This window comes from Myotis yumanensis, unplaced genomic scaffold (assembly GCF_028538775.1).
Source record: "Myotis yumanensis isolate MYYU_CA2020_CCGP unplaced genomic scaffold, mMyoYum1.0.hap1 SCAF_1, whole genome shotgun sequence".
NCBI lineage: Eukaryota > Metazoa > Chordata > Mammalia > Chiroptera > Vespertilionidae > Myotis > Myotis yumanensis.
The window spans coordinates 151,441,589-151,466,702 of NW_027223752.1; the positions used below are offsets into that span (position 1 = coordinate 151,441,589).

General features: G+C 39.9%; 1 protein-coding gene across 1 annotated transcript in view; it reads left to right on the forward strand.

Moving 5' to 3' along the window:
* The window catches only part of LOC139020176 (ankyrin repeat domain-containing protein 26-like), a 114,383-nt gene that overhangs the window by 51,573 nt on the left and 37,696 nt on the right, over positions 1-25,114 (forward strand). The window contains exons 10-11 of the mRNA XM_070429947.1: positions 5,279-5,380; positions 24,199-24,223. Coding sequence (XP_070286048.1) covers positions 5,279-5,380; positions 24,199-24,223 — 127 coding nt within the window. The remainder of the gene's footprint in view (positions 1-5,278; positions 5,381-24,198; positions 24,224-25,114) is intronic.

A 25,114-nucleotide genomic window follows, 5' to 3' on the forward strand; every position in this document is an offset into this window, starting at 1 on the left:
CCTTCTGGGATAACTTCAAGCATACCAACAATTAGATTATGTTCCTGCCAGCAGGTGAAGGGAGAGAGCAAGATATTGAAAACCTATCTGAAGAAATATTGACAGAAAAAATTTTCCTACCTGCTAAAGGAAATAGACTTACAAGTGTAGAAAACACAGTGAGTCCCAAACAAGAGGAAGGCAAAGAGGCCCACACCAAGACACATCATCATTAAAATGCTAATGGTTAAAGACAACGAGAGAATTTAAAAGCAGCTAGAGAAAATTAGTTAGTTACCTACAAAGGAATACCTGTAAGACTGCCAGTTGATTTTTCAAGGAAAACTTTGCAGCCCAGTAGCGAGTGGCAGGAATTATAAAAAGTGATGGATGGCAAGGACCTACAATCCAGATTAATCTACCCAACAAAGATATCATTTAGAATTGAAAGTCAGACAAAGAGCTTCACAGACAAAAAAAACCAAAACAAAACAAACAAAAAAAACTAAAAGACTTCACAATTACTAAACCAGTGTTGAATGAAATGTTGATGGGTATTCTTGAGAAAGAAAAATGAAGAAGAAGGAGAAGAAGAAGAAGAAGAAGAAGAAGAAGAAGAAGAAGAAGAAGAAGAAGAAGGAGGAGAAGAAGAAGAAGGAGAAGAAGAAGGAGAAGAAGAAGAAGAAGGCAAAAATTTAAAAATAGAAACAGTAATATGTCAATATATATGTATCTACTAGAGACCCAATGCACGAAATTTGTGCAAGGATAAGCCTTCACAGCCATGGCAGCTACATGGATCCCTTCCTTGCAGCTGCAGGGGCAGCCTGGATTCCTACCTGGTAGTCATGGAGGCTTCCTTGATCCTGTGGCTGCAGCCCTGGCTTCATCTCGAACTCTTCTGAAGGATATCCAGAAAGACCTCTGGTCTAATTAGCATATTATGCTTTCCTTATTATAGATCATCAATTGAATGTAAAAATCAAAATAAATAAACAATAAATCTAATGAAAAAAACAACAACCAATTAATGGAATAGAACCAGAGGCATGGAAACATGTAACAGACTTCTGTATCTCAGAGGCAAGGGGGAACAGAGGAGCAGGAGATTAACCTAAGATTTTACCTATGGACACAGACAATAGGGTGTTAAAGGACTGGGGTGAGGCAGGAACCAGGTGGAGGGTGACGATAAGGGAAAAATGTAGGAGATCTGTAATGCTCTTAACCATAAACTTTTTTAATAAAGAGAGAAAATGTAAAAGATTATATTAATGCTGATGTGTTTTTTTTAATCTATAAAGATTTATTTAAAAATACTGAACTCTTCCTCTATGTGTATGCATTCTCTCAATCCATTTTTACATGAAATATAACCTGAGTACCTATTATGTAGCAGACATAGTCTACTCAGAACCCTTTCCCTCCAAATCAGGCCCTTTCATCCTTACAATTTCATGTTGCCCAACATGAGCAAAATGAGAAGTTCATAATTGAAATATTAGGACATCATCAGGTTGAAGATTTTTCTATCTGTTTCCAAACAAAAGTATTTCTGAAAGTAGGAAACTCTAAAAGATAACCTTTAACTGGCCTTTTGACGATGTATAATAGTAAGAAATACTAGTATTGTTCATTGGGAACATCTGATTTACCTACAATCTATAAATCTAAATATTGAACAAAATGAGCCATCCTAAATATTTGAATCCTGACCTACCTTTGACTTAAATTTTCTTGAAAATCAAAGTCAGAAATACCTTTGAAAATATTCTTGATTTCCTTTTGTGTCCTCTTTACCACCATAAAGATATTAGGAATTAATATGAATTTAAATGCCAACCATTTGACAAAACTGCAAGATGAATGTTATAGTTAGCAATATTTCCCTTAAGGTAAGGTACCATGGATGTACAATTGACACTATATTCTGTATTAATTAAATTTTTAAATGCTGCCAATAATGGTTGTAAGACTTTCTGAGTTAAAAATTGGATTCCAATATCAGAGATTTTAAATTGTGAGAAAATAAGCATTTTAGAAGCATTGAAATACTATGTTCTTTCTGATGCTTATAATAGATCTGCAAAGTAGGTATGATGATATCATTTTATTTAATTGAAATGTGGTTCCTGTAAATTGGTAGTCATAATAATGATACTGATATTTTCTAACAATTATTGAGTTATTTTTCCCTGGGCTAAGAACTGTAGTAAATACTTTGCATAGATTCTCATGAAAGCCAACAATGGTGTCCTATGAGATACCTATTATTTTTATCCCTATTTTGTTGATGAGAAAATTGAGGAACAGAAAGGCCGAGTGATATCTAATAAGTGACAGTTAAAATAGGAACAGAACCGAGTTGAGCTGCATCCTCAGGTCATCCTCTCTCTATTCAAATAGGGTAAGTAACAATACCTAATAAATATTGTACTGTCTCCAGAAGAAAACCCAAGATTTAATTTGAAGGTATAGAGAGAAATGTTTACAATTACGTGGACAATTGTATGCTTGCATGTAGTGCACTCTAAGTTCCTAAGGAGTCCTCTCACTTTCATAGGACTGCTCTGCACATGGACTGTGGCAAGGGCCATCGAAGAGTGGTGAGAAGGATAGCTCGCAGACATTGCCCATTGGATCTCTGTGATATTGACACTAAAACAGCTCTAATTTATGTATGTATTAGCCAACTATGTGAATTTGAGATTGGTTTTAATTTAATTACTTAGAATAATTTGTGCAATGTTTACTTTGCATTACTAGAATTTATCACCTATTTTTTTCCATAATACTGACAGGCCATTCAAAATGAGCAAGAAGAATTTGCCATTACTCTACTAGACCATGGTGCCGATCCCAACGTAATGGACATCCACGGAAACACTCCTCTTCACTATGCTGTCCTTGGTCAAAACACAGCAATAGTGGAAAAGCTACTTTCCTGTATGGCAAATCTGGAAGTGAGAAATGAGGTATAGATCAAGTAACTTTATTTACAAAATATTTGAAATACATGTTTTTACTTCAGTTTCAAGCCTTTTCAAAAAAACTGTAATTTTATTGTTATTAAAGACAAAGGAAGGGAGCGTTAGATAGAAATATCAATGATGTCAGAGAATCATCCATTGGCTGCCTCCTGCAGACCCCCGTTGGACGATCCAGCATACAAGCCCTACATTGGGCTCCTGGTTCAAGAGTCAGCACTCAACTGCTGAGCCACCCCAGCTGGGAACAAGCATTTTCTTTCTCACTTACATACACTGAATACAATAAATCAGGCCCTGTCACCATGGAAACAACTCCAAAGCCCAGGCAGGGAGGGCTGGAGAAATGTGGGGTCCATGGAAGGGGCAAAGCTCTGCCTCCCAGCTACCCTTCCACCCCAGAAGGAAAAACTGACTGTTAGTATCTGGAGTGGGTGATAGGCTCAAATCCCACAAAGGTCTGAAGGCCGGGGGGAGTGAAGTGATGGTGGGGACTGGTTGCCATGCTGACAGGGGCCAAGGAAATGGCTGCTGCTGGGGATGGGTGGGGAGAGGAGACCTAAACCCAGCAAGGGGAGCAGGGTGAGTGCAAGTGAGAAGAGGTCCCAGTCCACAGGCAACATAATGACGACAGTGTACCAGGGCAGATAGTAAGACAGGAACATAGAATCTTGGAACCCACACTGTAAATCTTTGAGGTGAGTTTTGGGGAATGATGTCAGAGTTAATCTGTTGAAGAGGGAGTGGAGGACATTTTAAAGGGAAGAAGCATTCAGTGACTGTTCAGAGGTGAGGAGAGAAGGGCTGCTACTATTTTTTTTTTTCATCGACATCAACGCATATTTTTATCCATTGTTTTTGAGAGAATTGAAGGGAGAGTTGAGAAAGAGAGAGAGAGTGAGAGAGAGAGAGAGAGTGAGAGAGAGAGAAACACCTATATGTGGGTCCTTCCCCATAGGCCCAGACCAGGGTTGGGGATCAAGGCTGCAACCTGGGTATATGTTCTTGAATGAGAATCAAACATAGACCCTTCAATGTGCAGTCCAATGCTCAACCAGTAAGAACAGGAGTCAGGGCAAAAGGGACTGCTTTTTATTTACTTTCTATATATTGTATGTTTAAGTTCAGATGATCTTTATAAGTTCTTATATTCAGTTTGGATATATATAATTTTATAAATTACAAATTGTTTCTTCTGCTCTACAGGATAAATTCACACCACTTTCACTTGCCAAATACGTAAACAATGAAAAAATGGTGGAATTTTTGGTAACAAGAGTTTCGAAAGTTCATCAGACGGAAGGGTACAATTGTTCATTCTTTGTTTTTCTTTCGGAGAGCACATTTGTTAAAGCTGGGGACAGTGAAACAAGGAAGGCCTTAGGATAGAAGAAACAAGTGTTAGTTGGAACCATTCGAAGCTGTCAGAGAGGATCAAATAATGCTGCAGGAAAAGACCAGACATTCTTTCCTCCTTTGTCACCAGTTCTGTTCCCCGGGTTCCCCTTAAATCCTATAGAGCATCTTTGTTTAGATATTGGAAGGTTCCACATTGCCTTTCCCAGTGTAGTCGGCACCAGCTTGCCTGAGATTCTAAAATTGAGGTTGGCCCCTCAGGTGATCTCTTTGCCATAACAATAAAACATTCGCAAGTGAGTTGAATTTCCTTTGGTTTCAAAATATTTTAAATTGTGTCTCACATGGAATCCAATCAACAGGAAGCTCTGATTCAAAAGTAAATTATCGGCCCTAACAATTGCTATGGGTGCATGCCCCATCAGTGTCCATGTGTGACAAGTAGGATTCTACCTTCCAAGCCAATTGGGAGTGGACAGAGAGAATAAGCATCATCCTCATGAAGATCTGCTGGTTCACAGTTAGAGGAGGTAGCGAAGGGATAGTAGTAGTCCCTTCTCTTAGTTTTCTATAATTCTTTAAAACTTCTATTAGTTTTCTATAATTCACACTATTCAAAACAAAACTAAGGTAACATTGTGCTATCTGATTTCATGAGATAATATATTTGCATATAAATTTAGTTGCAAGTTATAAAGTAACGGACATCCCCTGAATTACAAACCACAAAGAAAGGACAGGTAATTACCAAAATTAATGACATTTCAATGTTAGAAACTATCAAAAACCCACATGAGGCTTTCTTTGGGATTCCAACACAGTTTCAACAAATAAAGTTCAAGAAAAGATTTTTCCTTTGCCGTACTGTTTCTCTGAGCATCTCTTTTTGATGTGTTCTTTCATTCCAATCTCCTAGCAACCTTCTAAAGTAATGCCGTTAGATTCTTATTTTGTAGAGGAGGACCTCAAGCCACAGAAAAAGAGACTTGTTTGGAAACAAATAGCCGTGTTCATACAACTAAGAAGTCTGTGTTCAAAAGACTTGCCATTAAGTCAAGGTAAGTCTAATTAATTCACGGAGCTAGATTGCCTGCAAAGCCTGACTCTTTTATGCTGCTTTTCTTTAAAGATAACATGCTTCATCAGAAGTTTGTGGAACTTACAAATTTGAAGTGTGTAGTACAACTAATGTTTTAATATTAACTCTGATATTATCTGACATATGGTGAGAATTTATAACAGTTGGAAATAATTTTTGTGTTTGTATTAAGATGGTAATATCATTTATTACCATTTTTTATTCACAGCAAGCAACAAGCAACCTCTGAAAAAAAAGAAAAAAGAAGACTTTTGAAATATTCTGGAATTAACAATCTTGGTAAGACTTCTGATAGTAAATTACTCTTGATGCTCCTACCATAGATGAATGAAGAGTAAGGAAGTTTTGCTAATGGAGGAGCAATAAAAAACAAACAATGTGTAAGTTGCACGTGAAGGTTTTCTTAACCTCTTTGTTAATAGATTAGTATTCAGTATTATTTAAAAAATTAATTGTAGGTAATTTTAAAATCTGGGTCAATATTGGTTGAAAAGAAGTTCATTTATTTACTATTAATTCCTAAAATTCTATATGATATCTTTATGTAAAAAACAAGATATTAAGTTAGGATGTTGTATCTTTTCTCTATTTGCACATGTAAACTATACGACTTGATATACAAAATGGACCTTTTGTTTAGTGTTTCCAGGCAATGGATTATATTTAGTACATGAAAACTTGGTTATTTTAAAAATCTTTTTTTAAAATATATTTTTACTTATTTCAGAGAGGAAGGGAGAAGGAGAAAGAGATAGAAACATCAATGATGAGAGAGAATCATTGATCAGCTGCTTCCTGCATGCCCACCACCAGGGATTGAGCCCGCAACCCGGGCATGTGCCGTTGGCCAGAATCAAACCCAGGACCCTTCAGTCAGCAGGCCGATGCTCTACCCACTGAGCCAAACTTGGTAGGGCTGAAAACCTGTTTTTACATAGTGATTTGTCTCACTAAAAAAGTAGCTAAAAGTGAGAACTCACCAATACTTTCCTGGTACCACATACAAATGGCAAACAATAAGAACTATACCACTTAGTGTGCAACTATCCCAATGAAATTGTGTTGTTGTTTTTCTTAAATACATTTATATTGATTTCAGAGAGGAACAGTGAGAAAGACAGAGAAACATCAAAGATGAGAGATAATCATTGACTATCTGCCTCCTGCATGCCCCACACTGGAGATCTAGTCCACAAAGGGGGCATGTGCCTTCATCACTAATGGAACCTTGACCTCCTGCTTCATAGGTCAAGCCTCAACCAATGAGCCCCACAGTCTGTGTATACTGAGGTTGTTTTTTGAGGACCTACCAATAGCACAGAAGTCATAAAGGCAATACCTGTTGAGAATCATAGGATTATTTACATATTATGCCAAAAAGGCCTCACTATAATCAACTTCATTCCTCAGAAGTCAGATCAGAATGAGATATGTTGTTGCATTAGAACAAGATGTTTCCTCCTGTTTGTTGGGTAATAGTCAGGACACTGCAATTTCTTTAGAACAGGAAGCTCTATTGCCATTGATCAAAAGATAATCATAATAAATATACAAATACCCCAACTTGGGAATCAATAAGTAATAATAAAAGTACAAAAGTGTTTAACAGTGACAAAAATGCCAGTGGACTACCCAGGTGTGGCACCTACTTCAGTGTGCAATCTGAACCTGAACTGTGTGAGGACACCTCAGTAGACTTTTACCTGGAGGACTTGTGTATGTTGATTTTGCAACTTATAGGAAATACAAAGATGAAATATCATTTTGCCCTTGAGCTCATAATATGAGAGCTGTCTCTGATTTCTGTGTTTATCACATCAGAATTCTCAAAGAAAATGTCAAAATTCAGTTATTAATTTGTCTGCTTGCTGGTGTACTATTTAACTGCCAGGTGCCTTTTCAGTACTGAATGCTATTCTGATGTTGCAGAATTGAAATGTTTTAAAACACTGTCTTTGGCCTCCAGGAGCTTGTTATTGCCATTTCTATTAGTTACTATACTTTATTCAGTGCTTGCTGGGTGGTAGAACACACTAGGAGCTTATCATTATTCTTTTTTATTGGTGTGTAGCATGTGCCAGCAACTTTAAGTCCATGATGAGAATTAGAGTTTTAAAAATGTGGTGAAGCCGTGGCCAGTAGGTCAGTTGCTTAAAGAGTTTTACCAATAGGCCAAGGTTGTGGGTTTGATCCCTGGTCATCGTCCATACCAGAATCAAACAATGAATACTTAAATAAGTGGAACAAAAAAACCAATGTTCTCTCACTCTCTTTTTCTTAAATCAATGTTTAAAAGGTGTTAACAATTAAAGAAAAATAAAGACATTCCTGCACACCCAAGACTTCCTCAATTTCTTTCCTCAAAGGGAGGATGCACCTAAACTCATATGGTCCCCAGGAGGCTTACAAACAGAGCAACAAAAGTCACTAGCAATTCAGCCTGGACAAACCCTCTAAACCTGATTCCTTAGTGAGCTTAAGCTCATTTCTCCAGGCTTTTCTTGTTGCACTACCCCCAACTTTAATAATAAATGTCCTCTAAAATTCACCTACACACAAATAAAGTAAATAAAAAAAATGAAAATGTGGGTGGGATTTAAATTAAGCCTGCAGATAAAAAAGTTTTACAGGTTAAAGGGGCAGAAGGGTGATGTTTGGCAACAGGAACATGAGTCCAAGCGCTATGATGTGCACCTTAACTTTGGAGGGTTTTTGAGCTGTACCGTTCAATGTGCAAAATGTGTGCTGTGGGAATGGTTTGGAATGAGGTCAGTGCCTAGCTAAGGTAAGCTTATGAAAGTCTTTAGGACTGCAGAGAGCACTAGATCTTATCCTATGACCTTGGGAAATTTATCAGACAGAATGCTTTTAGCTTCAGGTTATAATGGGTGGCCTAATTAAGAGGCTGAAACAATAGGAGCCAGGATTGTTTTGGTGGTTCAGTGATGTCATCAGGATCCCAGGTGCTGTCCCTTATTCAGCTATGAGGTTGTCAGTGCTTATGTCTGCTTTCCTGGTGAGCTAATTAGCGATGGCTCCAAAGCATCCTATTTTCACCTGACAATATGTGAAGGCCAAAGGACTGCTTTGTTCAATTTCAATTATTTTGTTAAAGTCTAGTTGGCAAAGAATATATTACTTTCAGGTGTATGACATAATGGTTTGACATTCACATATCTTACAATGTGTTCATCCTGATAAGTCTAGTAACCATCTATCACCATGCCATGATATTAAGATATTGACACATTCCCTTTGCTCTACAGTAGATGTCTGTGGCCTACATATTTTATTTTACTTTTTAATTGAATTTTTATTGTTCAGATTATTACAGTTGTTCCTCTTTTTCCCCCCATAGCTCCCCTCCACCCGATTCCTCCCCCCACACTCTGCCCTTATCGGCCCTCCCCGCCGCCATTGTCCTCATCCATAGGTGTATGTTTCTTGTCCAGTTTCTTCCCTCAACCCCCACATTCCTTCCCCCTGAGAATTGTCAGTCCACTCCCTTTCCATGCCCCTGATTCTATTATATTCACCAGTTTATTCTGTTCATCAAATTATTTATTCACTTGGTTTTTAGATTCACTTGCTGATAGATATGTATTTGTTGTTCATAATTTTTATCTTTACCTTTTTCTTCTTCTTCTTCTTCTTCAAGGATACCTTTCAGCATTTCATATAATGCTGGTTTGGTGGTGATGAACTCTTTTAGCTTTTTCTTATCTGTGAAGCTCTTTATCTGACCTTCAATTCTGAATGATAGCTTTGCTGGATAAAGTAATCTTGGTTGTAGGTTCTTGCTATTCATCACTTTGAATATTTCTTGCCACTCCCTTCTGGCCTGCATAGTTTCTATTGAGGAATCAGTTCACAGTCGTATGGGTACTCCCTTGTAGGTAACTAACTGTTTTCCTCTAGCTGCTTTTAAGATTCTCTCTTTATCTTTTGCTCTTGGCATATAATTATGATGTGTTTTAGTGTGGTCCCCTTTGGATTCCTTTTGTTTGGTGTTCCATGAGCATAATGGACTTGTAAGTCTATTTCTCTCACCAGGTAGGGGAAGTTTTCTGTCATTATTTCTTCAAAGAGGTTTTCAATATCTTGCTCTCTCTCTCCTTCTGGCACCTCTATAATTTGGATGTTGGTATGCTTGAAGTTGTCCCAGAGGCTCCTTACTCTATCTTTATATTTTTGGATTCTTTTTTCTTTTTGTTCTCCTGTTTGGGCATTTTTTGCTTCTTCGTATTTTAAATCTTTGACTTGATTGTTGGGATCCTCTAGTCTGCTATTGGGTCTCTGTATAATATTTTTTATTTCAGTCAGTGTATGCTTAATTTCTAGTTGGTCCTTTTTTAAGTCCTTGAGGGTCTCACTAAATTTATTGGCAGTTTCTAAAAAACTCTTGAAAAACCTTATAACCATGGTTCTGAACTCTATATCTAGTAGTTTGCTTTCCTCCATTTCTGCCATTTGTGACCTGTTACTTTGTCTTCGCATTTTGGCTGCTTCCCTGTGTTGATAGAGTGGCTTTGTGTGCTAGGTGTCCTATAGGGCCCAGTGCCTCCTCCTCCCCAATTACCTGAGGTGGACACTCTTGGTGCACCCCTTTGTGGGCTGTGTGCACAGTCTTGTTGTAGTTAAGCCTTGATTGTTGTAGGTATCACAGGGAGGAATTGAACTCCAGGCCAATGGGCTGTGAGAAGCAGCTATTTCTGCAGTGGGAGAATTTTTTGCTGGAGACACCCTTATGGGGCAAGACTTGCTTCAGTGGGGCTTTGGTGCTCACTGAATCTGCCCCCTGAGTTTGTCTCTTATGGATCTGAAGAGTCGTAATCTGGATGGTGCCACTCTGACCACTGAGTACACTGGCTCTAGGATCTCTAAGGTGGTGCTCATTTAGCCTCTGCCTGAGGCTACACAGCAGGAGCTACTGAGAGATCTGCAGATTCCTTTTCTTTCTTTGGGGTTTGGAGCTGCCCAGATGTGGCTTAGCTGTGAAGTAATGCAAGCTGCTGTGGGGCCTTGGGCCTTCCTTTGGATGTTCAGTGTCTCTCTGACCCAGCTGCAGTTAGTTAGGTAATTTTAGATTACAAAGGGCCTCGGCTTTCATATACAAACCTTTGCACACAGTTTAGGTGAGGCAGGGTCTCAGGGAATAAACCGGCGGAGCAAACAGCTATGGCTGATCCTCAGCCCTGTTCTAGAAGTTTCTGTTTTCACAATTCTGCAGTCATTGCTGAAAGCACCTTTGAGAGAAAGCTGTCCTCGAGTTCTGCCCGATGCCAGAGAGTGCAGTTTCTCCCAGTATGAGTCTGGATCCCCAGAGACTCACCCAGAACTGGTGTTCAGAGAAGTTGCTAGCTTTTGTCTACATCCCAATTGAAAAAGAGAACCGTGTCCTCAGTTGCCAGCCCTTTCCATGTGCGCCTCCATTTCTCTGCACTTTACTTCCACACTGCACCTCCTCTGAGTCTCAGTGTGCTTTTCTCTTTCCTTCTAGTTGTAGAATTTCCAGTCGGCCAGTCTTCCTGTGGTTCTGGATGAGGTGCATTTTGTCTTTAGTTGTATTTTTGAAGTGGTTGTACGAGGCAGCAATTTCCAGTGTTTACCTATGCCGCCATCTTGGTTTCTCCTGCACTATGTATTTTATAACTAGAATTTTGCACTTCTTATTCATATTCTTCTATTTCATCCATCTCCTCAACTCTGTAACCTCTGGCAAATATCACTTTGTTCTTTGTAGCTATGGAGTGTGCTTTTCTTTTATTTGCTTTGTGGTTTTAGATTGCACATGTCAGTGAGATGATTAGGTATTTGTCTTTCTCAGTCTTATTTCACTTAGCATAACCCTCCTCTGGGTCCATGGGTGTTACTCTAAATAGGAAGGCTTCATTCTTTTTATGTCGAAGTAATATTATATATAGCATCTTCTTTATTCATTTATCTATATAAGGACACATAGTTTGCTTATATATCTTGGCTATTGTAAATAATGATGCAGTGAACAAAGGGGTGTGGATATCTTCTCAAATTCCTGTGGATGTATTTGTTGGGTGAATATACAGAAGTGGAATAGCAGTTCCAATTCCAACTTTTTTGAGGAATTTCCATGCTGCATTCTACAATGACTGAACCACTTTACAATCATATGAAAGGTAGAGAAAGGTTTCCTTTTTCTTCATATCCTCGCCAACACTCGTTATTTATTTTTATTTTGATGACAGCCATTCTGAGAGGACTGAGCTGGCACTTCATTATGGCTTTCATTTGCATTTCCTGATTAGTGATTTTGAGATATGTGCTTCCTTTAATTTTTTTAAAAAATTTGTTTTTATTGATATTTAGTGAGAGAAGAGGGGAAAGGGAGAGAGAGAGATGGAAATGGCAAGGAAACAATCATACTGCTCAGTTGCCTCCAGACCACCCATACTGGGCATCCAGCCTACAACCTGGGCATGTGCCCAAAAGGGAATCCTAAAACCAGCCATCTCTTGGTGCATGGGACAACTCTCCATCCACTGAATCACACTGGCTTGGCCTATATGTTTCTTTTAAATCGGAAGAAAACGGATTGCCTTGCATTTGACTTACCCTTTCTAACATATTATAAGATTGGGTTACATCACATGATTGTTCCTAAACCAGTTACTGTGATGAGCTCAGTATAATTTTTTCTCTTTTTGGAGCTTGGGAGATACCACCTTTGTTATGTATCATGACAGTGAATGTCCAAACAGAGTTGTGGTTCTCCAGCAAGTGTGGAGCCTGAGGTAGGGAGCCAGCATATTCACTGCAGGGATTCATTGGAGTTTTGAGCAGAAGTGTAACAAGATTGGATTTGATTAAGGCCCTCTGGTTGTGATATGAAGTAGGTATCAGCAAGGCTTGCCTGTAAAGAGCCTGATTTTAGGCCAGGTGGTCTGTCATATCTACTCAAGTCTGCCATTGTACTGAGAGAGCCATCCTAGACAATCTTTAATTGAACAGGCAGGACTGTGTTCCAGTGAGACATTTCTTTACTAAACCTAATAGTAGCTTGTATTTGGCCTGTGGTCCTTCATTTGCTGAGGCCCACCGCCTCCCGCACTCCTACGACCACCATGTAAATGACAGATGATAGGAAAGCACATAAAGATACTGGGAAACAAAGGGAGATTTTGCCTCCTTGGGCTAGCATTAGTCTATTATGAAGTATCACCTATCCATAAGTCATAAAGCTCAATTTATTGTGTTTAAAAATGTTGTTGCTTTCTAGGTGTATGCCTTTCTCATTTTTTCTGCTCAAAAAAATCTTATAAATTCAAGAGGAAACAATAATAGTTGTTTGGAATTTTCCCCTGTGAGAGCCATCTCTGTTAAGAGCCTTTGTTTGATTAGAGCAGTTGACAGTATCAAAATAAAGCAGAGACAGAGAAGAGGTCAAGTTCATATAATTTTGTGATGAATCAATGTAAAATGTTGGTCGGGAGAGAGAAATACAAGGTGATTTGTAGGTTTCCAGGCAGTGCACTGGCATTTAGATTGGACGTGAAGAATAGGAATTTGTGAGACGAGCAGGAAAGAGCCACAGTTCATCTGGAAAAAACAGTATGTTCCCATACATGTTGAGTTTGGTGGAATATCCATGGATATCACTACATTGCATAATATTTCTTTGACTTTTTGACTTGTCCTCCCAACAACTGCCTTTAATGGGCGAGCCATGCTTGCAGGTTTATAAGAAATTAAGAAAAGGATTAGGAGGAAATAGAAAGAACTCTGCAAGCACTAAAACACTATTACACGACGTGTCATAATTATTGTTTTTCTGTAGCTATCCCAGTTATTTGATTGACTCATAACTACTATTGCAGAAAGGATTAAAGCCTGCTTAGTTGGAGGAAATTGTCAGTATGGGGGCAATTTTTTTACAGGAACATCTATATTATGGAATATGTTGTCAATCATTTGGATTCTGTATCTTCTATTCTGAGTAAATAGGATTGCTGCTTGTTTAACATTGTTTTCTGACATTAATGTTTTATTTATCCCTTTTATGCCTCTATTTCAATAGTTACTGGTCTACAGAAATCTCTAAAACAACCTTGGAGCAAAAGAAAATCAAAGAAAGGTATTCTATGAAATCAAGTTCTGACTGTAATCATGTATCAACCAAAATTATAAAAAATTCACATAATGAAATTGTGTTAGAAGTTCCTAAACCCTCACCTAAGTTTGCTTTGCACTAGAATGATTCATGGGACTCAGCATATAGTTATGCACCTACCTGAGATTTATTGCAGTGAAAGGACAAAAGCAAAATCAGCCAAGTGAAAGGTTTGTGTGACAAAGTGTGAGGGAGGCCAGGCACAAGCTACCAAGAGTCCTTTCTCTGTGTTGTTACCAGGATGTGCTGAATTATTCCAGCGTCAAATTTTGACCACACACATGAAATATGTCATCGACAAGTCTTCTTAGATTCAGTGGCAAGGTTTTCATAGCACGCTACTCACATAACCATCTTCCCTATAGCATGTACCAAAATTCTAGATTCCCAGAAAAAAAGCAAGTGTTCAGCATGACCCTCATTGCTTGTGCCACTCTTTGGGCACTGGGGCCACTCTTATCAGATAGGGAAAGGTGGGAGCCCCTCCCCAGATTCAAGTTTTCAGACCCCAAATAAAGGGTAGCTTTTTTAAGCAGGACTTTCTAAAAATAACAATCTTAGGCCTGCTGCATGACATGTTTCAGCACAATGTATGGCCCTCGCTGAGTTTTTGGCATTGTCGTACTTGTTTTTTTAGAGCCGGTAATATAATAATATAACATGGTACTGGTTTCTGTCGCATCATCCATAATTGCTTGTATTGCTGGTTATTTTTCTGACTCTTGTTGAGTATTTAACAGGTATTTGTACATAAATTACTAGGCCAATATTAGGGAATTATATGCTTTTTTAAAACCAATTAATGTTTCAAAATAATTTTTAGATAAAATTATCATAATGATTGCTGATTTGAAATTATAATAAAACGTGTCTTTCAATTACATGGATGATTCAGTTTTGGTGCATGTTGCACTTAATCCCTGTTTGTAAATATAAAGCAAGTTATTCAATCATATTTATCCATTATTTTCTTTCCTACTATATGGTTAAAATTATTGGCTTTATTTATGTCTTTTCAAATGGCTAAATCAATTCTGAGGATAATCCCCATATTCTGATACTTGGGTCTTTATATTAATTTACAAGGTGAGTGTGTCTTGAAGATAGCATAAATATGTTGACAAATGTTAATAGCATGTTCCTCAGAAGCTGTAAAAATTAAAAGGACAGTTTTAGAGCAGGTTTAGGTGCACAGCATAAAGGAAGGCAACGTGTGGAGACTTCCCACGAACCCCACATCCCCTACACACAGCCCTGCTCATTTTTGTCATCCTGCAATAGAGGTACTTTGGATGAACCTGCATTGACCCATCATTATCATCCAAAGTCCGTAGTTTACAGTAAGATTCACTCTTGGTGTACATTCTAGGGATTTTGACTAATGTATGATGGCACGAATCCACCATTAAGATTATCATAGAGATTCATTTCATCGCCCTAAAGAGCCTCTGTGCTCTGCTTATTTATCCTCTCCCGTCTCTCTTGGCCTGGAACCCACCGATCTTCTTACTGTCTCCGTAGTTTTGCCTTTCCTGTGTGTTGTATAGTTGGAATCATACAGTGGGTATCTTTTTAGGTGTTTAAAACATTAAAATGTCAAGGAAATTGGCTGTAGCTTTCCAAGTCGTTCTTTCTCCTTTGTGGCTTGTTGTTGTTCATCAGCATAGGCTCTGATGACATAAGCCATACAAGCAGAAGGAGCTTGATTTCTACAGGATTTTGCCACCTGCTGGGCAGGGTTGAGAAAAATGACCTCATGCACTACTGCAGAGCCCTCCCTGTCTGGACCCCCCTGCTCTATGAGGTGGGAACAGATACAATAGCATTGGAAGGAGACAGTCTCAAGGGATTCTACTTTATACAACTGGAATCACAAAGTCTTTTCTACTTATTTTGCAATAACAAAATCTGCCACAAAGTATTGGTTTCCTATGTTTTGCTAGGCTGGATAGTGTAGTGCCTGGCAAAGACCAAGCTTTTTTGTGATAGCGTGTTTCATCCTAAACTAGTGAGTCTTCACTGAAGAACTGGAGAAGTTTAATTGTGCTATGGAAAAATAAGTACACTCTCTTCTAAACCTTCTTAATGAAAGGAGTCCAGAAAATTTATACTATATAAGTTTGATACTTTTAGTTTATGATTCTGCTTCTACTATCCATACCATTTTCTGTCAGCCGAATGCGGTTTGTTTGGGATTATGTTCATCGTAAATATCAGATTCTATTCTTTCTATCTTGCATTTGATATATTTAAAAAGATAAAGTAAGAATTATTAATGTATTAATGGCCTACCAACACTATGATTAATATTTATCCTGGTATGTGATGTGTGGTCCCAAAGGAATACTTTCTAAGAATTACTCAGGTAATTTTAATGTCCTGTATTTTTATATTATTGTTTTAAAATGTATTTTACTTTTTTCCTTAATAGTACATGAGATCTCTGAAGAAGAGCCTTCACACAGGTAGGATTTTGTGGATTTTTAGAAACAATATATTACCTACAGGAATATTAAGAAAAGAAACTAACAGTTCTAGAGTAGTCTACTATTGGCTAGAGTAGACCCTATATTACGTAACTAACCTGTGTTATTTAGTCATCACAATAACTTTCAAAGTAGCTGTGCTATTGTATTCATTCAGCAACTTTTTAGTAATGAGACAACTGTGGTTCAGGGAGGTGGAGGAATTGACACCTGATTCTATAGTTAGCGAGTGTCCACCTGTTTGACTTCCAAATCTATTCTGTTGTTCCTCAACATCCCTGATAAATTCCTGTGTAGCACTGGCTTCAGATACAGATGCGAATCAGATCAACTCAGAAAGTAAATCTGATTGTGTGTTAACTCTGATTTAGAGTTTTTCTAAAAGACCTAGTTAGTACAAGCACTTACCTTACTATTCTTTTTTTTAAATTTATTTTCTTGATCTTTTTTTAAAGAGAGGAAGGGAGAGAGATAGAGAGTTAGAAACATTGATGTGAGAGAAACATCGATCAGCTCCCTCCTGCACACTCCCTACTGGGGATATGCCTGCAACCAAGGTACATTCCCTTGACCGGAATTGAACATGGAACCTTGAGTCCACAGGATGACGCTCTATCCACTGAGCCACATCGGCTAGGGCTTACCTTACTATTCTTGACAATTGTAGTGGTACCAGTAAATAGAACCTTTATTTTTCCCGCCAAAGCTATTAGGGTTTATAGCAGTTAGCTATGGCCACAGAACCAAAAGGTTTACCTAAGCAAGGCCTGCTTAGGTTAAAATGATATTTATACATCTTGGAATGAATTACTTATCTGTAAGTAGAGAATGTCTACGTATAAAGCCTGTTGTCTTAATTAAATTCAGCAGGTACTTAGAGGATATCTCTAATTGATTTCTTTATTTATTGTCTTCCCAGTCTGGTTTTCTTTTCAGGCTACTACATTTGCCTAGTTGTATGAGGTTTTCTTCTTTGTTCCCATATTCTTACTTAATTCTCACATGACTTCTTGACTTTAAAATTTTTTATTCTCTACTTTTTTGGGCGTTTCTTTCATTGTGTAATTTTTTTTTCCCAATTCTGCCAGCTGTGGTGTTCTCCATTTTTCTATAGACAGAATCAAAGGCACATAGAATTTCAGGAATTTAAGACAGCCTAGAAATTAATTAAACACAATTCCCTCCAGCTCTTCAACCAGTGTTTAATGTCCTGGCCAAGCGGTTGTATGCATGGAGTTCTGGAAATTCAAAGATTTTAAACTGACTTATTGGGGTATAGTAAAGGTTGGAACTGACTTGTAAATTCACGTTGATGAGTGTAATACTCTTCCTTCTTTATCATTCTGCAGGTGAGGTTCATAATACAAATATGGGGAGTGGGCAACAAATGCAGTCAATAGAAGATAAGAATGGATTTAGAAGGGGAATCCCAGGTTTCGAGAGGAACAACACTGGGTTGAGATTGGAATAGAGTTTTAGAAAACAGATGGAGATATTGGGGTTTAAGACAAGTTAAAGATACATTTTAAGAAGGAAGGCCACAAGATTTGGCAGATTAAGACATTGGGCTCAAGGATGTCCTGAAGAGGTTGCTGTTTTTCTGTTATTTGTTTAATTGGAGGAAGTAGGAACATTCAAGGTTCCTTTAGAAAGATATTTAAAAAAAATTTGGAGGCACTGGAAAGATTCCTTTGATCACAAATACAACTATGGTCTCATCAACCTGAACTCTGACTCACAGAGTGGAGCTTAGGTTCCCTGGAGTCCTAGGGGATGGGAGATTGCTGAACTACATAGATCTATGGTCCAAGGCAGGTGTCTTCTGCCCTCTACCTGTTTTCCAATTAGCTGATGTGACTCCCATGTACACAGAGGGTTGAGTAGGAGTAAGACTAGATGTCAAATCACTAATGGAGTCGGGTGACACACCTGTGTTATGAGTTGATCACTCAGACTCCATTTATTTTGTTTTCCAAGAGCAAGAGAAACATGAGCTCCTATTCTTGGTCATTTGAGCCCATGCTTGTTTCATGAGTCTGTGCCTTCATAAGCTGAAGATTTAAATGTTGGAGACTGCATGGAGCCTAGAAATGTGTGATGTGGGAGTGGGAAGGCTACCAGCACATATATATATACATTTGAATATTTAACTTCCCACCATTTCAGAGAAAGTCCTATATGGTTTAAGGTTAAATGGAAGGAATGGGATCTCCTTAATAAGTGGTTTCCATGCCAAAGAAGCAAGGCTGCATTTTTGACTGATATCACTTAGTCTTTGAACCAGGGACAGATGATGAGGAAGCAACAACCTATCTTCCTGCCTTAATTTGGGTCATCAGATGTGTTCCAGTTCAGGGAATAAAAGTTATGTCATTCAGTAAGTGGTGGAAGCAAATTAATCCTAGGCAGAGTATGTCCATTAAATAGTTCATAGGCTGGGAGAGGTGACAACAGAAATAAAAAACTAAAAGCTTTTTTTAAACATAGGCCTAGAGTTAATTATATCAAGAATCTTTATTTGATATACAGAAAGCTGATATTTCACTGAAAATTTTGTTGCCTTTTTAAAGACATGGATTCCCTCATTGGAGCTGTGGATTGTACAGCAAACGTCGCATTGCTGTTGCATGTCCTACATCAGACAATGTAGTCTTCAAGGTAAAGTGCTCTCTTATGAAATTGATTTTCTTGCTCTCAATTGAATTTTGTGTAACACTTACTCTTAAAATTTCCTAGTGGCCTACCTATCTTTGTTTTATGTTTGTAATGCAAAATTAGTCTTTTTGTAGTTAAATCCTCAAGTAAGGAAATATTTGTTTGTTTTATTGATTTTAGAAAGAGTAGAAGGGGTAGGGTGGAGAGAAAGAGAAAGAGAGAGAGAGAGAGAGAGAGAGAGAGAGAGAGAGATTGACAGAGAGACAGAGAGAGAAACAGAGAGAGAGAGATTTTATGTGAGAAACAAACATTGATTAGCTGCCTCCTGCATCTTCCACAATAGGGATTGAACTGATAACATGGGAATATTGAAATGCAAATTGAACCCATGACCCTTCGGTGTATGGGTGGACGCTCCAACCACTGTGACCCACAGGCCACAGTGCAAAATATATTTACCTTATTGTATGATTCCTTTTACATGCTATTGCCCCAATAAGTGAGTCCATTGAGACAGACATCAGACAAGTGTTTGCCAGAGACCGGGTAGGGGAATGGAGATTTCCTATTTCATGAGAATGAGGTTCCCTTCTGGAGTGATGAAAGGTTTTGGAACTAAATAGAGGTGATCATTGCACAACATGGAACATGTGTCAAATGCTTCTGAATTTTTCACTTTAAAATGGTTGATGTTCGTTGAAGTTGAATCACTAAGAAAAGAATACTGTCATAATCAATCACTAGAATTAAGATCATGTTACACACCTTTTAAAACAATCCAATAGGCACTTTGGCGGCAAACGGTGGTTCGCGAGCTACATGCTGCTCTTTGGACCCTTGAGTGTGGGTCTTCCACAAAATACCGCCACACTCAAGGGGCCAAAGAGCCACATATGGCTCATGAGCTGCGGTTTGCTGAGCCACAAGTTTGCTGACCACTTCAATAGGCTCATTTAATACATGTCTTTTGGTAAAGGTTACATTGTTAATTTGAGATTTTTCTTATTTCTTGAGATCGGCCTGTATTGCTGTGAGTTTCCCTCTCAGAACTGCTTTCATGAGGTCCCACAGAGTTTTAGTTGTCATGTTCTCATTTCATTTGTGTCAAGGTATCTTTTGATTTCTTCCTTGATCTCATTGTTAACCCCTTCACTGCTCTGTACTCTCCAAGGGTTTGTGTGTTTGTAGGGTTTTCTTTTTTCTTATTTTCCTCCAATTGATTTCTTGTTGGATACCATTGTGGTTGGAGAAGATGTGTAAAATGATTTCAATCTCTTTAAATTTACTGCGGCTTGTTTTATGGCTTTACTCCTGGTCTAGTTTGGAAATTATTCCTTGTGCACTTCAACAAAATTTATACCCTGAATTTTAGGGTAATAATACTCTGAAAATAAAAATGAAATGCATCAGGTAAAATGTGTCCTTTAAGGGTGCTGTTATCTTCATGATTATTTTTGTAAGATCTATTCTCTGATGTCAATGGAGTATTTAATATTTTAGTTGTGATTGTATCAATATTTGCTTTATGGATTAAAGTGCTCCTGTTCATAAATGTTATTTCTTCTTGTTGGATTGATCCCATATCATTATGTCATGGCCTCCTTTGTCTCTTTCCATAGTCTTAGATTTAACTTCTATTTTGTCTGAAATAAGTATTGCTATCCCAGCTTTTGTGGTTTGCATTTAAAAATATTTAAGAAATGTATTTTATTTTATTTTTTAAATACATTTTTATTGATTTCAGGGAGAGGAAGGGAGAGGGATAAAGAGGTATAAACATCAATAAGAGAGAAACATCCATCCTCTGCCTTCTGAATGCCACCCTCTGAGGATTTGGCCTGTATCCTGGGCATGTGCCCTGACCCGGCTGGTGATCTCTTGTTTCTTAGGCAGACACTTGACTATTGAGCAACACTGGCCATGGGAATATTTTTTAAGTGAATTTTTATTTATTGATTTGAGAGAGAGAGAAAAGGATAGACAGAAAAAGAAAGACACATCGATTTGTTGCTCCACTTATTTATGCATTCATTGGTTGCTTCTTGTATATCCCAGGAAGTTGGCATATGGGGCCAACACTCTAATCAAGTGTGACACCAGACTAGGGCCCTTTTTGTTTGTATTATCAGGAAATATCGTTTTCCTTCTTTTTACTTTCAGTATGTGTGTATCTTTTTCTGAAGCTGTTCTTTTGTAGATAGCAGATATAAGGATCTAGATTTCTTAGCCATCCATTTAACGCTGTCTTTTGATTGGAGCTTTTAAGACATATATGCCCCCTGCTGGGCATTTATAGGGATTATTGATGGGTACAGGATTATTGCTATTTTATTCTTTTTTAAAAAATATATTTTATTGATTTTTTACAGAGGGGAAGGATAGAGATAGGGAGTTAGAAACATCGATGAGAGAGAAACATCCATTAGCTGCCTCCTGCACATCTCCTACTGGAGATGTGCCTGCAACCCAGGTACATGCCCTTGACCGGAACCGAACCCGGCACCTTTCAGTCCGCAGGCCGACGCTCTATCCACTGAGCCAAACTGGTTTTAGCGCTATTTTATTCTTTAAAATTATGTCCCCTGCCTTTTGCTTTTGCTTTTTATATAGAAGCCACTTTAATATTTCCCATTACACTGTTTCTTTGTGTGAGTGTGTGATGAACTTCTTTAGGTTACCTAGGAAGCTCTTTATCTCCTCCTCAATTATAAATAATACTTTTGATGAGTAGAGTAGTCTTGGTTTTAGGTCCTTCTGTTTTATCATGTTGAATATTTTGTACCAATAACTCTAGTCTGAAATGTTTCTGTTGAGGAAGCATCTAATAGACTTATGGGGATTCCCTTATTGGGTGCTATCTGGTTTTCCCTCTCTGCTTCTAAGATCTCCTTTTCTTTAAGCTTTTCCATCTTAATTATATAGTTTCTTGTTTGGGACTCTCTTTGCATCCTGCACTTGTGTGTCTTTTTCTTCACCAGGCTAAGGAAGTTTTCAATCATTATTTCCTCAAGTAGGTTCTTAATGTTTGCTCTTGTTCTTTTCCTTCTGGTGTGCCTAAGGACATTGCTATGTTTTCTGTTATCCAAGAAATTTCTTAACTAGTCTTATTAAGAAAAATTATATATATACTAGAGTCCCAGTGCACAAAATTAACGCACTGGAGGTGGTTCCTTCATCCTGACCTGCACCCTCTCCTATCCGGGACCCCTCAGGGGATGTCTTACTGCCAGTTTAGGTCCGATTCTGCAGGTGGACTTTCCTCTCGCAATCCAGGACAGCTGACTCCTAACCACTAACCAGCCTGCCTACCTGATTGCCCCTAACCACTCTGCCTGCCTGCCTGCCTGATCATTTCTAACCCCTTTGCCTTCCTGCCTGGTGCCCCTAACCTCACTCCCCTGCCATCCTGATCGCCCCAAACTACTCTCTCCCGCTTGCCTAATAACCCCCTCTGCCCTGGCCCCCACCACTGAGGCTTTGTCCAGAAGGACATCCAAAAGGATTTCCGGAAGATGTCCAGTCTATCCAGTCTCATTACCATATTATCCTTTTATTAGTATAGACACTTTTATAAAAGTATCTCTTCTTTACATATACTTTTATAAAAGTATGTGTACTTTTATAAAAGTACTAGAGGCCCGGTACACAAAAATTTGTGCACTAGGGAGGGAGAGGGGGGTCCCTCAGCCCAGCCTGTGCCCTCTCGCAGTCTGGGAGCCCTCGGGAGATAATGACCTGCTGGCTTAGGCCTGCTCCCGGGTGGCAGAGGGCAGGCCCAATCCCTAGGTGCAGCCCCTGGTCGGGCTCAGAGCAGGGCCAATTGGGGAGTTGGGGCACCGCCCCCTGTCATGCACAGAGCAGGGCGAATCTGGAGGTTGCGATGCCACCCCTAGTCACGCTCAGGGTAGGGCCGATTGGGGTGTTGGGGCACCGCCCCCTGTCACACTCAAGGCAGGGTCTATGGGGAAGATGTGGCACCAGCCCCTGTCACGCACAGAGCAGGGCCGATCAAGGGGTTGAGGAGCTCCCTCCTATCACGGACAGAGCAGGGCCCATCAGGGGGTTCGGGAGTTCCCCCCTGTCATGCACAGAGCAGGGCTGATAGGGGAGTTGAGGCCTCGCCCCCCCTCACACACGGAGCAGGGTGGATCAGGGGGTTGGGGTGCCAACCTCTATCACCCACAGAGCAGGGCCGATCAGGGGGTCGGGGCACCGCCACTGTCACACTCATGGCAAGGCCGATGGGGAGGTTATGGCTCTACAGAGCAGGGTCCATGGCGGGGGGGGGGGGGGGGGGGGGCGGGGGGGGTTGGGGTGCCGCACCCTGTCACACACAGAGCAGGGCCAATCAGGGCGTTGGGGCACTGCACCCTGTCACACACAGAGCCACAGGGCAATCAGGGGTTTGGGGAGCTTTCCCCTATCAGGCACAGAGCAGGGATGATCAGGGGGTTGGGGCGCCTTCCACTGTCACAAACAGAGCAAGGCGGATAGGGAGGTTGTGGCCCCTCCTCCTTTCACACACAGAGCAGCAAGGCCATCAGGGGTTTTGGTCACTGCCCCCTGTCATGATGATCCTGGTGCTGGGAGGTCTTGCTGCTCTGCTGATCCCGGTGCTGGGAGGCATATTACCCTTTTACTATATAGGATAGAGGCCTGGTACATGGGTGGGGGCCGGCTGGTTTGCCCTGAAGGATGTCCTGGATCAGGGTGAGGGTCCCCACTGGGGTGCCTGGCCAGCCTGAATGAGAGGATGATGGCTCTTTGCAGCTGGTCACACCCTCTTCAAAGTGGGGTTCCCCACTGGGGTGCCTGGCAAGTCTGGGTGAGGGGCTGAGGGCCATTTTCAGGCTGGCGGGTGACTGAAGCTCCCAACCTGTCCTTTTTTTTCTTTTTTTTTATTCTGGGCCAGCTTTTGCTCTGAGACTTGCCTCCAGCTCTGAGGCCTCAGCTGCTGAAAGCAGGTATCTGGTTTGTTTGGGTTCTATAATTGTAACACTGTTGTGGTCCTGCTCACTCCCGCTCTAAGATCCCGGCTGGCTGAAAGCAGGGATCTGCTTTTGTTCTATAATTGAAACAATGTTGTGGTCCTTCTGGCTGAAGCCCGGCTGGCTGAAAGCAGGTTTCTGGGGTTTTGTTTAGCTTCTATACTTGTAACCATGTTTCTTAAACTGCAAGTTCAGAGGCCGGAAAGGCAGCCGAGGAACGTTGGCTTCCTCTGTCACTGAAGCAAGCAACTCTCATGTTTGCTTCAAGCTGCCTGGCTCCCAGCCACCATCTTGGCTGGCAGTTAATTGGTATATCGCCCTGATTAGCCAATGGGAAGGGTAGCGGAGGTATGGCTTATTACCATGTTTCTCTATTATTAGATAGGATATATGTTGCTCCTCTGATTGGTTGCTTCCTGCTATATTCTCTTCTAAGTCAAAGATTCTATTCTATGCTTCATCTTCTCTGCTATGATTCTTTCTTGTGTATTCTTCATTTCAGGTATTATTTCTTCATTTCTGACTGGGTATTTTATATGATTTATTTATCCTTTTTCATACATACTGTCTCTTTGTTGAAGTTCTCACTATGTTCCTTGATCATCTTTGTACCCATGCTTTTGAACTTTGTATCTGGTGCGTATCTTGCCTCTATTTCATTTATTTGCTTTTTCTGGGGATTTTTTCCTGTTTCTTAGTTAGAGCACATTTCTTTTTCTTCCCATTTAAGCTTTCCTTCTATATTTGTTTCCTTGAATATGGGTAGACGTAAGTTGCCTCCAAGTCTTGGAAAAATGGCCTTCTGTATTAAGTGTTTGTCAGGCTCATTGGAACATTCTTTCTGATCACCAGAGCTAAGTGCTCCAGGAATGTCACTTGTGTGTGATGTGAGCCCTCTTTTTGTAGACTGTTGATGTTTATCTATTAGTGGACGGTGTTGCTGCTCAGGATGGCTGACCACAGTATACAAGCTGCTGTGTGATGGCTGACCCCATGTCGAGTAATTCACACCAGTGTGGTATGGTGCCTGCCTAGATCTTCCTTTCAGTGTTTGGCTTGTGGAGATAATGGTTCATGCTCTGTAGCTGCCCACTGGAGCCTTTTGAGATAGGGGTGGTGGGCACTCTGTTGTAAGTCAATGTCAGTCTTTGCCTGTGATTTTTCCTGAGCGACCTGTGTGGAGATACAAAGTGATGCAGTGTTTGTGACAGCCTCTGCTAGGCCTAGGTTCACCAGGGAGGGGCCAAGCTGCACAGTAATGCCTCCTTCTACCAGCACCAAGCCCTCCTGACAACTGAGAACAAAGCCCAAGTCACTCTGAGTTCCTCTTCTGCCTACCAGTTTTCTGTTGTGGTCAATCACTGAAAGAACCCCCATTGGTATATGAGTCCTAAGACATAAGTGAGTCACCAGGTAGG